This window comes from Acyrthosiphon pisum, chromosome A2, assembly GCF_005508785.2.
Source record: "Acyrthosiphon pisum isolate AL4f chromosome A2, pea_aphid_22Mar2018_4r6ur, whole genome shotgun sequence".
NCBI classification, from domain to species: Eukaryota; Metazoa; Arthropoda; class Insecta; order Hemiptera; family Aphididae; genus Acyrthosiphon; species Acyrthosiphon pisum.
Genome location: NC_042495.1, coordinates 8856099 through 8870325, shown reverse-complemented (window position 1 = coordinate 8870325; position 14227 = coordinate 8856099). Strand labels below are relative to the sequence as shown.

Here is a 14227-nt window from a genome sequence, read left to right as displayed (position 1 = left end):
TATATTTTAAAAAATTTTCAAAATGGGCCCGACGGGCCGTACAATAAAAAGTTTGGGAACCTCTGGTCTAAATTATTCCTATACATTATTTCAATTTTCAATTAATGTTGGTGGTGATAAACAATTTATAAGAAATTAGAGAAATTGTTTTATAAATGTAATGAAGTTGTTTCTTATTGAAAAGTTAAATTATTTTATTAAAATGCCATTACTGAGTAGAGTAAGTAATAACTAACCCAACAACACCATTAGACATTCTAATATTATAGAATGTTTAAATATTCAGATATTATAAATAAATGTATTTATAATAAGTATATATATCTGTCAAGGCCATCCGAAGAAATATTTTTTAGGGAGCCAACAAATTATTTTTTATTCCTTCCTTAGATTCTGAATCCATGATAGAATAAATAATTGAGTATTACTATTTGTATAACGTATATCATCCAAGACAGGGACGGAGTACAGCCACATTCCCCCCTCACCTGAAAGGTGCTTTTTTTTATAGATGTCAGTGGTAATATAAAAACTAATGGGCAAGGGAGATAATAGGTACTAGCTATAGTATTAATTGAAATTTGGATTGTTTTGTGGATAAGTAGCTTAGTATGTAACAATAAATTACCAAAACACTTAATATATAAATATCAGCATCAGATTTTATATTTTAATTGAATGATTTGAAAAAAAAATACAGATAACGGTTATTTATGTTTCACAATGTTTTATTATTTTATTAAGGTGTTTTGAGTTTATCAAAATAACTTTTGATCCTAAATTTTGTTGAAAGCTGCAATATCAACACTTTGTATCTAAAAATAAAATAAAAATTATAGTAGAAATAATACATAATGATAGTGTAATACAATAACTAAACTAGTGATGTTACGAACCCTAATTTTTGAGGTCAAACCAAACTTGATCCAAACATTTTTAATTTTATCTAAATCAAACTTAAAATGTTTTATACTAACTAAACTGAACTATTAAAATGATATATTAATTGTCTAGAATGACATTTTAATAATTCAAACTTAATTGATTTTAAAATAAATTTTATATTTTTCAACTAACTACCTAATGCTCAATTTAGACGTTGAGTGCCTTTGTTACTAATCGTCTACAACTATAACATTGCTACCATGAACAACACAATGATCAAATTGTGTAGGATCAACGCTTCAATTCTTCTATATCATTATTCATTTGTTCAATTAATTAGTGGTTTTAGCGTTGTGAAGGAATTTTCAGTCAACACTTAATTACACGGCCAATGTGAGTCAAAAACTAAGAAGCACTCAACGTGTTAAGAAGACCCATGCGTTTGTTATTCTCGTCTTACAAACATACAACATACCAAGTTTTTGTTTACTAGTTGTATAGTGTGCTGTTAGTTTTGATATTAGAATAAATTTGACTTATCATCAAACTTTTTGGTAAGAAAATTTCTGTGCTTAAGCTTTGGCGATTTTTTCAATATTTTAATTATCAAGCAAGATATGGGTATGTGAAATATCACAAATTAAAAATGTTCATCTAGTTTAAAAATTAAAATATTGAAATAAAAGCCGAAACTTAAGCATAGATAATTTTCTTACCTAAAAGTTTTATAATAGGTCAATTCACTCTTATATCAAAACTAACAGCATACTATTCAAACCAGTGAATAAAAATTTGATATGTAAGACAGAGACAGACAACAAATGCATCCTCTTAGCTAATAAGACAAAAATAATAGTAATCAAATAATTTATTATCATTTTTGAACAAACGGAGTTCAAATTTTGAAATCCTCAGTTTGAATGCTGAATTAAATTATCATATGTAATTGGTTCTAATGTTTGATTTTAGGACCAAATTAAACACCTACAGTTAATTTTAGTTCAAAATCAAACAGTTCATAACATCACTAATAATAACTAGATATATGTTGTGGATTATGATCCATCTTTACTAAATCATAATTTGTATTACATAAGACTTAGGATATTATACGTACAAAGTCTTCAATTTCTTGTAATGTCTCTTGTAACCAATCAATTGATACTTTTTCGTCTTCAACAACACAACTAATTTGAAGCTTATGTATCCCATAAGCTAACGGAACTAGCTTAGCTGAAATAATAAATTTAATTATGAGAAACGTACTTTTGAAGTTTCATATAGTATACACAAAAATTTGAATTGTTATGCAACTTCAACAATATGTTATGCCTTTTTTTAAAATTAAAATTAAATTTATATATCGTCGCCGTCGTGCAAAAAGTGACCAAGTGAAATAATATGGCCAAATAGTTACCATAGTCCTCCTTCAAATATAGAAAAACCGACCAAGTGAAAATGTTCAATATATACCAAGTTATGGGCTGTTGTATTTTGACTAAGTGTTTAATTTCCCGACCATTATGAATATTCAATTGTGGTTTCCCAACAAAGTTCAAATTTCACTTAGACACTTTTTGCACAACGGTGACGATATTTATTTATCGTGATTTACATAATATAAGAGAGTATGTTAACATTTACTAACAAATGCATATACTACAATATAGTATATGTTTAAGTACTTTCCATAGGTAGAATAAATTATTAACTTTTTGCTTCTACTAGTTTTATTGGTAGAAACAACCACTTTTATGTTGAACATAAAATTTGAAAATCGGGAATCAATTGTTATCTAATTGAAAATAAACGTAAAAAAGTTACGTAATAGTTTCTACCAAATTATATTTTGAAACATTTTTTGTGATAATTTATTTCAAAATTAATATTGTAACAACTTATCCTACATCAAGGTAAGCTAAGTCAAAGAGTCTCTAATTTTATATTTTTATATTTTATTACCCAGGTTTTCTTTTTTAATTTTAATTTTTATAAGTAATGGCTAATATTATTATATTTGTTTATGCTTTAATTATACCAGGTAATACAATAATCAGTGATTAAAAATAAATGTATACACAAGGGTATATAATATAATATAGTATTATTAAAATACAAAATACACATAAATATATTAAATATATTAACACAGTTTTAGTGGTATTAAAAACTATTTGATGTTATAATAATCATGATCGTTGTACACTGTTTAAAAAAGTAGTTGATTCCCAGACAGCATTTTGTAATGATAATATTATAATATTATTATAATAACGTTATACTTATATGATTCGTTATTATAATGTTATAATAATATTATTAAACAAAAAATTGCTGTCTGGGATAAGTTTAAAATTTAGTATTTTGTTAATACGAATAAAAAATTAATTTTTTGTATATTAGTCAACAGTGCTAGTAAGTAGTAAGACAAAATGTGTTTGATTTACATTTTTTAATTTTAAATAATTTTAAAAAGTATTATTTATAAAATTATTTATGTAGTATTTATGGATTATATTTTATAATAAAATAAAGTAAGTATGAATACTTTCTGAAGATAAAAGAATTTTTTAAATTTGTGATTGACCAAAATGTATATAAATAAATATATATAATTAGCTTACATGCTCCCCACAGCAAACCGTCAGTAGCAACTTGACGCACTGCCTTTTCTAGTTCCTTCATATCAGTTTCATCGTCCCATGGCTTAACATCCAATATAATGTTTGACTTTGCAATAAGAGTTGGCTCTAAACATTTTTAAAAATATATTTTAAATAAAGTTTTGATATTGGTAAATATATATAAGCTTACTCTTAGATTTCCGAGCAGAATATTCAGCTACCCTCTGGGCTTTAAGTCTTGCTGCCTCTTCAGATTCTTCCTAAAAGCGATTAATATAAAATATTTATACTATATTCATTACACAAAATAGACAGTAAAATCATAAATTTAGATTTTAAAAATCAATATTACCAGGATTAAGCACCTAACTATGAATATAAATAATTTAAAACACCACTCTTATCTCTAGGAGTAGAGTGACAGTCAACTTGTATCCAAATAGGTACTGAATTATCTGCAACTACTCGATTAAATAGATAAGGACTTTTTTAGAATAACAATTTATTCCCAAATATTAGATTTGTAGGATAGAATACAGTAGAAAGCAGCCAATTTTTTTTTTACAAGTATCATATCGACCTGTTAGTGAATTTTAAAAGCTTTATGAATAGTTATATTATTGAATTTGAAAGAATTCTTGAAAATGTATACTATTATAACTTAAATCAAACAATACAAAAAAAATCTTCAAATTAAGTTATGAAACTAAAACTATTATTTTTTTATTATAAATAAATGTATGGTTTGAAATAAAACTAAACAATACATTTTATACCACACATTGAAAACTGTAAATTTTATATTCACTTAAAGCAGAAACAGCCTAAATATAATTAACACAGAACATCAATAAATAAATTTTTATAATAGTTTTAATTAATTAATGTTGAATATTTACTTCAGATTCTGATCCAAACAAATCTACATCATCATCCTCGTCATTTTTTTTAGGTGTTTCTTTTTCTTCTGGTTTAGAAGGAGACTGTGCTACATTTTTGGATTCCAATGATTTAACACGAGCTTCTAACTGTACCATGAGACTTTGTAATTGTTCAATATCTTAGTACAAAAATAAATTTATATCAATGATATAATTCTTATAAAATGTAATTATATTATATTATATTTTATATACCTTGATTCAATGAACTTGAATTACTTGATGAACTCTAAATCATAAATCATTTATTATAGTATATTAGTATGAATATAAAACATTAATATTATTTTAGGTGACATAATATTTATCATGATTATAATACCATGGAATTTAAAAAACTATGAGCATTTAAAAAGTATAATTTTTTTTAAATATTTAGTGTAGGTACTTATATCTCTCTCAATATACTTCTCTCTGTCACAAAAACTTAATATCATTAAACAATAATTTAATTATCGTTTTTTTAAATTATATTAGATCAAATTTAAAACAATATTATAAACAAAAACCCTAAATTATAGATTTCTAAACATATTTAGAATGCCTTAATGCCTTATATCCCTGATGTTAGTCCGTTTGTTAGTAACCAGCAAACCAGCACATAATTACAATTCTATGTATTAAGATAATTACTTCTTATATAAGTATTTAATATAGAGATTCATACTATACAAAAAAATATTACCAAATATTATGGTCACTAAAATATTTTTAAATTGTATTTGGAACTATGGTTTATTGCTTTGTATTAAAATATGTTTGAAAACTGGGAACTTAGCATGATAACGGAGTGAGCTTTCCTAACCTGCTTTTATTTTAATCTCATCATAAGCTGGTTTTATGCATTTAAAGAATTATGTTTTACTAAATTATCCAGCAATTTCATTAAAAATTATCCCATAAATGAATGGAAATTATATTCAGTTATTTTTTATTATATTTAATTTAAGGAATACTTACTCTTGGAGATTTCCCTTCCAACACACTAACACGGATTTCCAATTTTTGAAAAGCATTTTTCAAATCAGTAATAGCTGTAATTAAATTCAATATTATTAATTCTAATTAAAATATATATTTACCTACAGACTACAACTAAAATATTGATTAATTACCATTGATTGTATTGGAACTTTCAGTATCCCTTGAACAAATGACAGATGATTCATCAATTGCATCAATCTAAAAAAAATATAATAATTTATATATAAATCAAGAATTTTCTTTTTAAATTTAATAATTTAATTAATAAGCCATAATAAGATTGTGAGAGATTTCATCCAATGATATTTATATGAATATTCTTTAGACAACAGATGAATCAAATAACAAAATGTCTAATATTATTATTATTCAGGATTCAGATACACAAAAATATTTTAAATAACTAGTAATTACATTAATATTAATAAGTAAATTATTTAAAAATGTGTGCTTATTTGAAACTACTATAAGTTATGTTAATCACCCTTTATTATTATAGATATTTTTTAAATTATATAGCATCATATACTTCAGTACACGCGGAATTTTAACTCTAAATATATGTACAAGGCAAATTTTTAAAGATCAAAAGTTATTTTATTAATAATATTTGTGATACTCAAAAATATTCAGAAACAAAAATTTAAACAAAATCTCTCCCAAAAGCTAAATTAAAATTGTATACAAATATAAACATTATTATATATATTTACTCCGAAATGTTAGTTTATGCATATGTATGAATAGTTTATATATTTTTAACAAGTTTGTCTTACACTTAGAACTTTCTCGCGCAAATATTGACGAACCTTTTCAATTTCAGCTATCAGCACATTCTTGCAAGGGGCCTCACAACTGGTATTCTATTAAAATAAAACCAATATTTCTACTACATATAAAATAATTAAACTATAATAAAGTAGTACCTGGGTACTTATAATTTTCTACATATATTTATATTTATAAATACTATCTACAATTCCTACTCTTGTAATAGAAACTGTAAATAAAAAAAGTAACGTAAAACAATTAACTTTAATTTAAGCATTATGGTAATTGAAAATTATTTGAAATTTAGCAAGCATTACAATTAATCTACGAATATGTACGGCCTCAAAATTAATGGTACCTAACAGTTACCTAATAATGATAATAGAAACTTTATTTATTTTAACTAGACAAACTCAATACAACTTTATTATTAAAAGTAAAGTACTTAATATTTGCAAAATTTTTTTTCTCAATAATATTTTTATAATGTTAGTGATTAGTTATTATTATATAATATAGGTATTATATAGTAGCTGTGACTATTATTTAGATTTTAAATAGGTATTATTTTTTTTAACTAACAAGTTAACCTAAACAAAATAAATTATTATATAACTTTTTAAAACAACTACACTCTTTAGGTTAAATATTAAAAAAAAATCACTTTAGTTCATTATCAAATAATCTATATAGGTAATATCTTTTATAATTAAATTCTAAATGTATGTCTGTATACAATTATGTATGTTAAAGTATTTAAAATTTATATATTTATTACTTGATAGATTCAAATTGATCAAGAAATTTAAGGACTTTAAAAAGACAAGTTTCAGAATTTCTTTGAAAGTTAAAAAAAACTAACAAAAAGCCAAAATCATTTTTATTTCTAAAATTATTTTTCTTTAGATCTAATAATATAATATAACATTTTTTTTTTAAAAATACTTTGCTAGTACACCTGAGTGAGAAGTGTTATAGTCGGGAGAATGAAAAGTGGCCGCTGATACGCGCGCTTTGGTGGTGAATTGTTGTGATGGTTTCGCAAAATAAAGCGCGCATATTTTAAAATGTATTAGATATGGATACAATTACCTTATACAGATGTGTTAGAAGGATGTTGGATATGAGTTTTAGAATCTCTGTATTCAATGAAAACAAAAAGGTTGCTATCATATTGCCAGCGGCCACTTTTTATTCTATCGACTATAATGTATCCATTCCAGTTCCCTTAGTTATAGGGAAGGAATGCACTCTTTGGGAATGTGGAGTCCTCAGAAACAAAATAATTAAAGAAAACAAAACAATCTAGTACTCAAAATAATATTAGTTATAGTGTTTTTTAAAAACAATGTAATATAATAATTACATTTGTACAACAGATTATTTTTAAATTAAATTGTATAGGTACATTTATGAATGTTTAATTTAAAATCAATTTAACAATGTCATAAACCCCACCTGAATGGCCACTAAACAGAATGTAACAGAAAGACCTGACAGATGAAATAACTTTTGTTCCAATCAATACTTTAAAACTTTTATTTTTATTTAGTCACTTGAGATACAAGTTTAAAATAAATTTTATTTTTATTTTTTAATACTGAAAATAAAAATTCTAAATAGCCAATTTGCAAATCTGATTATAAGAACAATTTTATTTTATATTTAGAAACATTTATCGAAGTCAAGTAGTTTATTTTTTAGAATTTTTTGAAATATCAATATATTTCTGAATAAATTAATTTAAAATGTAATAACTTTTTTCAAAATATTTTTGGAAATTTCCAAAAAATCTTTAAAAATAATAATAGCCACAGCTTTTTGTATAATTAATATTATAAGTAGAGACCGGAGTTATATTCATTAAAAACTAAAAAGGTGTTAAATACGATGCAAACATGCTGAGTAAAAATGACAAAATATGCATAAAAACATTCTAAGTATAAGCATTAAAAATAAGTACTAAATTAAAAAAAAAAATCAATTAACAATTATTTTATATATCTATGCAATATGTACTTGTTTTCAGTTTTGAAGCAGTATACAAAATAGATATTATTAAGCTGTCTGTATCATTAGGAGCTCGGATAAATAATAAGGCACAGGGCGCCTAACTTATTAATAATAAGTGATTTGTACTAGTGATTTATAATTGTTTACAGGTATAGAAAAAAAAAAACATTACTTTAAATTTGATTCATTTGTTTGAAACAAGAATCTAGGATAGTCGTAACTCATAAACATACAAAATAAAAATAAGTTAACAGACTTCTAATATTAGGAGAGGATATTTAATCCCTAGGAGGTAGCGTAAGACATTTGGAACCTTAGTATTTTTCTAAAATTCTCCAGGAAAAATTAAGTAATAAAATAAAATAAAGTTTGGAAATCGATTCAATACAAGTTAACTATTTCTTGATCATTAGAGCAAAGGTGTGTGCAGTCCTGAATTTTAGGGGGTCCCTACAATATTTTTGGGCCCTCTCTTAACGAGATATGTACATAATTATCAGTGGTATATAATTAGTAGTACCAAATTATATATTCCTTTATATCTAATATCTATTTCTAAACTAATTACAATGTTTATTTATTTGTACTTTTGTAGTCAATAACATCTAGCTGTAATAATCATAATAAGTTATTCCACGCAAATTTAAAATATTTTACATTTCATTATTTACAACATTTTTTAGAAAAAAATACATTATATTCTAGTAACGCCAATTAAAATACAGGCCCCTGGGACTTAAACTGTAGTGCACTAATTACAAAATGCCCCCCCCCCCATTTCCCATCTTAAGCCTATGCATTAGATTATTTTTTTATTTGACAAAAATGATTCTAAATATACATACAATGTACATTATTTTATGATATTTAATATTGTGTTTAAAAATATGTTTACTTACAGTACTACAGAGCAATGGTTTTTGTGTTATAAGTATGTCAATAATGGAGTGTTAAATTAAAAAAAAAATTATTCATTTATAACAATTGTTTAAATTATGAATAAAAAAAAATGCAAAAAGTAATCTTGTGGGTGTATGGTGTATTCATAAAAGCCTATGTAATCACTTACTATTGTCAAGTGACAAAGAAAAGATAAAGATAAAAAGAAAAGATAAAAAAAGAAGTTATAGGCTCTGCAGTGTGCTCTACTAAGTATTTGAGCTCCCAATGAAATATAAACAGCGATTTTGAAACATGCACTTACTGGTATTGTCGTAGCACATGAATTACCACCACTAGTAATAGTTTTTTCCTCCTTATTCTAAAAGTTAATTGTAATAACAGAATTAATTACAAGTCTAACACATTAATATTAATTTATAAAATAATACAATGATGTATTGAATATCGCTCTAAAGAAAAATAATTATATTCATATGACAACAGAATATAAATATATATTTTAAAGCAGCTAATTCAACATCAAGTTCAAGAAATAATCAAGCTTTTTATCTGTGGTATCTTCCGATATTGAAAATTGTAATAACTGTAACCAAACATTATCCAGCAGTAAAATATTGATGAAAAATATAGTATGTAAAAGCAATATCCCAATATAAATAAAATAGAACAAGAAAATTAATGCATTATAAGCGATAGAGTTATAATAGATAAATAGATGTGTTGTATTAATCAGAATAATTAAAATATCAGTTACCTTTGATAGTTTTTCATAATACACACGTTCTGCATCAGCATATTTTGATTTATCGAGCCACACTTTTTCTTGAGCTAAAATCTCCAACGACATTTTACCTAAAAACAATAGTTAATTTTATAAGAAACATCATAACCTGATTTAGTACAAGTAAATATTTAGGTATTTTATCATGTAAAAGAGTTTATTTCTGCAAAAAGTTTTCTTTTTTCATCATAGGTGCTTAGATCTGAATATCAGGTGGTGCCTACAGTATTCCTTCTTTATGTAGGCCCTCTCCTAACATAACAAGTATAGTGAATACATTTTAATGAATGTATAGGTATTAATTGAATTTCCTTTGATGTATTGTATAATATTAATATAAAATAATCATCATTTAATACAAAAATATAAAATGACCAACGGCTATTACTTAAATTATTGTTTATTACTACCTAAATCTGAGTAAATATTTGAAGCCATTTATTGTTTTGTATATAGTAAAATTAATATTTCCAATTGGCTTGGGCCATTTTTAGTTTTATTTTTTTATTATCAGCAATGGTCAGTACCAGTGACGTAACTAAGAGGGGAGCTCTCTCTGACTACGGTTTAGCCCCTCCAAAAATATCCCTTATTGATTTAGATAGGTTCAGAAGAATTAATGTAATTTTTAGTAATTTTTAGTAGAGTGAATAGTGCCAAATTTACTTAATATAAAATTTAAATATAAGAATATTATTCAGGGCTTAACATAGAATTTAAATATAAGAATATTATTCAGGGCTTAACATAGAATTTAAATATAAGAATATTATTCTGAGCTTAACATAGAATTTAAATATAAGAATATTATTCAGGGCTTAACATAGCATTTTTACAATTTTATTTTGAAGCAAGTGTTAACAATTTTAAAATTATTTGATCGTGTGAACGGGGCTTATGCGTAATAAGATGGAGCTAATACATACAGGTACGAAATACTTTTAATCACTTATTTAAAAAAAATGGATTTTATTTAGTAACTACTAACATTAGATAAAATACAGTGCCCGACAAAGGGGCTTTAGTTTTAAGGCCTTAATTACTTAATGTCGGAAGGTGCCTATACCTATCCTCTGACCACGCAACTACCTTCTGTCATCCAATTATTAAATGTTCTACTTACTTTTAGAGATTGGTTTGAAAATTGATGTGAAGAAACTAATAAAAGCTTTAAACAACTTGTTTCAAGTCACGAAAAGGCCTAAGACGACACGTTTTTGAAACTCGAGAATTTAAAAAGAAGGAATCTAGAAACGTCAATAGCTGAAATGATTTTCTTATCAACAATTAGAACAAAAACTGTTTCTAAGTTCAGTACATCGATATGCCGCACGGCCCGGGGGTTAGATAACGCGATAATATAGCGATAACCACGATTAAAGAATCACGAATATATATATACCTTAATATTCGTGAATGTGACCATAGATCATAGATAAAAGATTGCCATAGATGCCATAGATCTATGCTTGCGACTCGTGAGACCCAGACGTAAATTTGTGGTATGAACGATGGTGATTCAAATATCAAATTCATAACGAGTGTGAATTCATAATAGAACTATATAATTAATTATTCTTAAATTATAAATTATAATTTCTTCGAGTCTGCTACTACAATAATAATTATGTTTAGGAGCGTCCATACAGTCTATACTGGACTGAACAAGGTTAAAATTATTTTATTTAAAGTTTCATTACTGCTGCAACCATATTTATTAAAAAATGATGTATACAAATCTTTTTAGCTTCAGCATTTGAACTGTAATTTACAAAATGTGTTAACTATTGGTTGTGTGGGTCAAACACGATGTAGAAGTAACAAACATTACAAACCGGAGTTCAAAAAGTTGAGAAGCCAAAAAGTAACTACACATTATATATTTATATGTAAATAAAAATTTAGAATTTGTATTCAATAAGTTACTGGTAAGTTTGATACCAATAGAATACTGACAAATTTCTGTTATTATTTACGTTATTTCAACAGCAAATTGTACATGTACTATGTAACTAAAATTTAAATTCAAATTAACTCGTAATATATTATTGGGTTTTATAGGTTTTAAAAGTAGAATTACCAGATTATGAAAATGAAAAAGTGGATTCTGAGGATTACAGCCCAGAAAAGTTACGTACCAGGTACAAAGAAAAAGGTATACAGCCTACAAGACCGTGGATTGAACGTACCACGTTTATTAACAATACTGGTTCTATCATTGAACCGTATGTTCCACCAGAAGGAGATGGAAAAATTTCACCAATCAGTACAGCTGTTAAGTCTTAATTGCTTCATATTAATAATACCGTAATGACATGTTTATTATTTTATATAGGGAGCTAAACAAAAAATTGAATTATTGAAAAAGAAAAAAGATACTTGGCAAGCCATTCGTAAAATAAGACAGAATGAGGAAGAATTTGAACTATATCCTGAATTTATAACAAAGGCACAAGATATTTATCTTAAAGCCCACACAACTATGGTCAAGTTTGTATCAACTATTTTATCAATGACATATCTATAAATATTATAATTCAAATTCATATTAAATTTGAATGTTTTAATATATTTTAGCAAAGATAAACAAAATCTTCTCCAATATGTTACAGAAAAAGCCTATGTGGTAAGTATAAACTAACAAATGGTAGTTACCAAACTTATAACATATTGTTTGTACTAAAGGAAATGCTGCACAATATAGACAATAAGACATTACGTTGGTCATTCATAAAATCAATTGAACCACCTCGTGTAGTTCATGCAAGAGTAACAGATATTATAACTCAGGACAATTTATTTGCACAGATAACTGTACGCTTTCACACAAAACAGGTATATATTTAAAAATTTTGTCGTTATTTTAATTTATTACTCACAAACCAACAAGCATAATAATACTTGTTTTTTATTCTTAGACATTATCAGTTTTCGATCGTTTTGGACGTTTAATATTTGGTAGTGATGTGGTTGCCAAAGATGTCTTAGAATATGTAGTATTTGAAAAACACATTGTAAATCAATATGGAATGTGGCGGATACACGGAAAAATTATTCCTGATTGGATGCCCCCTAAAGAACCAGCTGCAATAACAAATATATTAAATGTTGAAGCTGAGACAGAAACTGCCTTGCAAGCTCAGCCAGACGAAGCAAAATCTAAAATTGTACTTCCAGATGCATAATGAATTATGATAACTGATAAGCATTAAATGTAAAAATAAATCATGAATAAATATATAGAATTGCATTATTTAAAAATTGTTTATATATAACCACTTAGTAAAAATATAAAAATATATGATATACATAATATAAATACCCACTCCACAATAATACTGAATGTAAAAAAAAAAATACATTTAATAATACTCTTAATATGTATGTAAAATACATTTTCTTTATGTTAATTAATATTAATATTAGCAAACTTAATATATAACTTCTTTAATACACTTAAACAAAACTACTTGTTGGTTGATCTACGTATACAGGTTTTTTAATTTTAGTGTCAACTTTTTTTTTTATTTGATGTTCATTAGTTAAGTTCTTGGGTTTAGGCGGTAAAGGAGGAGGAAGATGTCTAATAAATTTAGTACGATCATCAGGTATGGGATTTGGCCGTTTAAATTCTCCATCATTCAGCAGTGATTTATAAAAGCGAGTTGACTCCCTGTTTCCACCATTACGTTCTGCTAACCTGATTGATTTACGATGTTTTTTGTTGGTATCAGTGGTATTATTTTCTTTATTCTAAACATCCAAAAAATATATTATTCATATTTAATAATATAAAAAAACCATATTTAATCAAATTATAATTACCTTTAAAAAGTCTGGCATTTCAAAGTTGATCTCCGTACCTCGTTGATCTTCTAATCTACTTCTTTGAGCTCGCTTTAAGCCCTCGTATAATGCTAAACATTGATAAATAAATATAAAATATTATTTAAAGTATATTTAAAAATGTACAAGCAATAGTACAACACCTAGATTATCATTTTTTTTTTTATAATAAATCAAATTAATTAATATTGATCTTTAAGAAACATCAACAACAGAGGTTACATTTTAACATTTTTAATATTGATATTTTTGGCTAATTTATCATTAGGTAAGCATACAAAAACTTATTTTTTTAACTAGAAGTTATTTCTCTTCAATGTGGTTGATACCATACCCATTCTTTTTTTAATTTAATGTGATGGTAACATGGAAATGTGTTTACCATGAATGAATCATAAACATATTCAAGTTATTTACAAATATGAACAATGTTCTATGTTTCTTTAATAATTTTGTATATGAGTTATAAATATTCAAAG

At 25.4% G+C, this 14227-nt stretch overlaps 3 protein-coding genes across 9 annotated transcripts in view; 1 reads left to right on the top strand and 2 right to left on the bottom strand.

Annotated features, from left to right (window-relative positions):
• Positions 1–636: 636 nt before the first annotated feature.
• LOC100165226 (elongation factor 1-delta-like) lies at positions 637–11180 on the bottom strand. Of its 6 annotated transcripts, none has more exons than XM_008189424.3 (12): positions 11026–11180; positions 9876–9973; positions 9423–9479; positions 6211–6297; positions 5566–5632; positions 5411–5484; positions 4646–4679; positions 4409–4569; positions 3700–3769; positions 3510–3635; positions 2003–2118; positions 637–815 (listed from the first exon to the last, which is right to left on the bottom strand). In XM_008189424.3, exons 2-12 carry the CDS (start codon positions 9966–9968, stop codon positions 777–779), a joined length of 924 nt encoding a protein of 307 aa, XP_008187646.1. In that variant the 5' UTR covers positions 9969–9973; positions 11026–11180; the 3' UTR covers positions 637–776.
• A 130-nt stretch (positions 11181–11310) lies between these two features.
• Mrpl45 (mitochondrial ribosomal protein L45) lies at positions 11311–13163 on the top strand. 2 transcript variants are annotated; one of them, NM_001162270.2, is given in 8 exon segments: positions 11311–11330; positions 11364–11571; positions 11650–11766; positions 11964–12176; positions 12238–12392; positions 12480–12528; positions 12588–12737; positions 12821–13163. In NM_001162270.2, coding segments are annotated over 7 exon segments (993 nt in total). In that variant the 5' UTR covers positions 11311–11330; positions 11364–11529; the 3' UTR covers positions 13088–13163.
• A 139-nt stretch (positions 13164–13302) lies between these two features.
• The window catches only part of LOC100163142 (regulator of G-protein signaling loco), a 10395-nt gene continuing 9470 nt past the window's right edge, over positions 13303–14227 (bottom strand). The window contains exons 12-13 of the mRNA XM_001946889.5: positions 13728–13819; positions 13303–13655 (exon numbers count right to left, since the gene is read on the bottom strand). Coding sequence (XP_001946924.1) covers positions 13359–13655; positions 13728–13819 — 389 coding nt within the window. The 3' untranslated portion in view covers positions 13303–13358. The remainder of the gene's footprint in view (positions 13656–13727; positions 13820–14227) is intronic.

What these genes read in the sequence shown, in the direction of transcription:
- LOC100165226 (XM_008189424.3), bottom strand. Translation starts at nt 9,968, where the DNA reads ATGTCGTTGGAGATTTTAGCTCAAGAAAAAGTGTGGCTCGATAAATCA. An exon ending in TGTTTGGATCAGAATCTGAA is followed by an intron (nt 3,770 to 4,408) that starts GTAAATATTCAA and finishes AATCGCTTTTAG; the next exon opens with GAAGAATCTGAAGAGGCAGC. An exon ending in TTCTGCTCGGAAATCTAAGA is followed by an intron (nt 3,636 to 3,699) that starts GTAAGCTTATAT and finishes AAAAATGTTTAG; the next exon opens with AGCCAACTCTTATTGCAAAG.
- Mrpl45 (XM_008189429.3), top strand. Translation starts at nt 11,530, where the DNA reads ATGTTTAGGAGCGTCCATACAGTCTATACTGGACTGAACAAG. An exon ending in GCCCACACAACTATGGTCAA is followed by an intron (nt 12,393 to 12,479) that starts GTTTGTATCAAC and finishes AATATATTTTAG; the next exon opens with CAAAGATAAACAAAATCTTC. An exon ending in TTACAGAAAAAGCCTATGTG is followed by an intron (nt 12,529 to 12,587) that starts GTAAGTATAAAC and finishes TTTGTACTAAAG; the next exon opens with GAAATGCTGCACAATATAGA.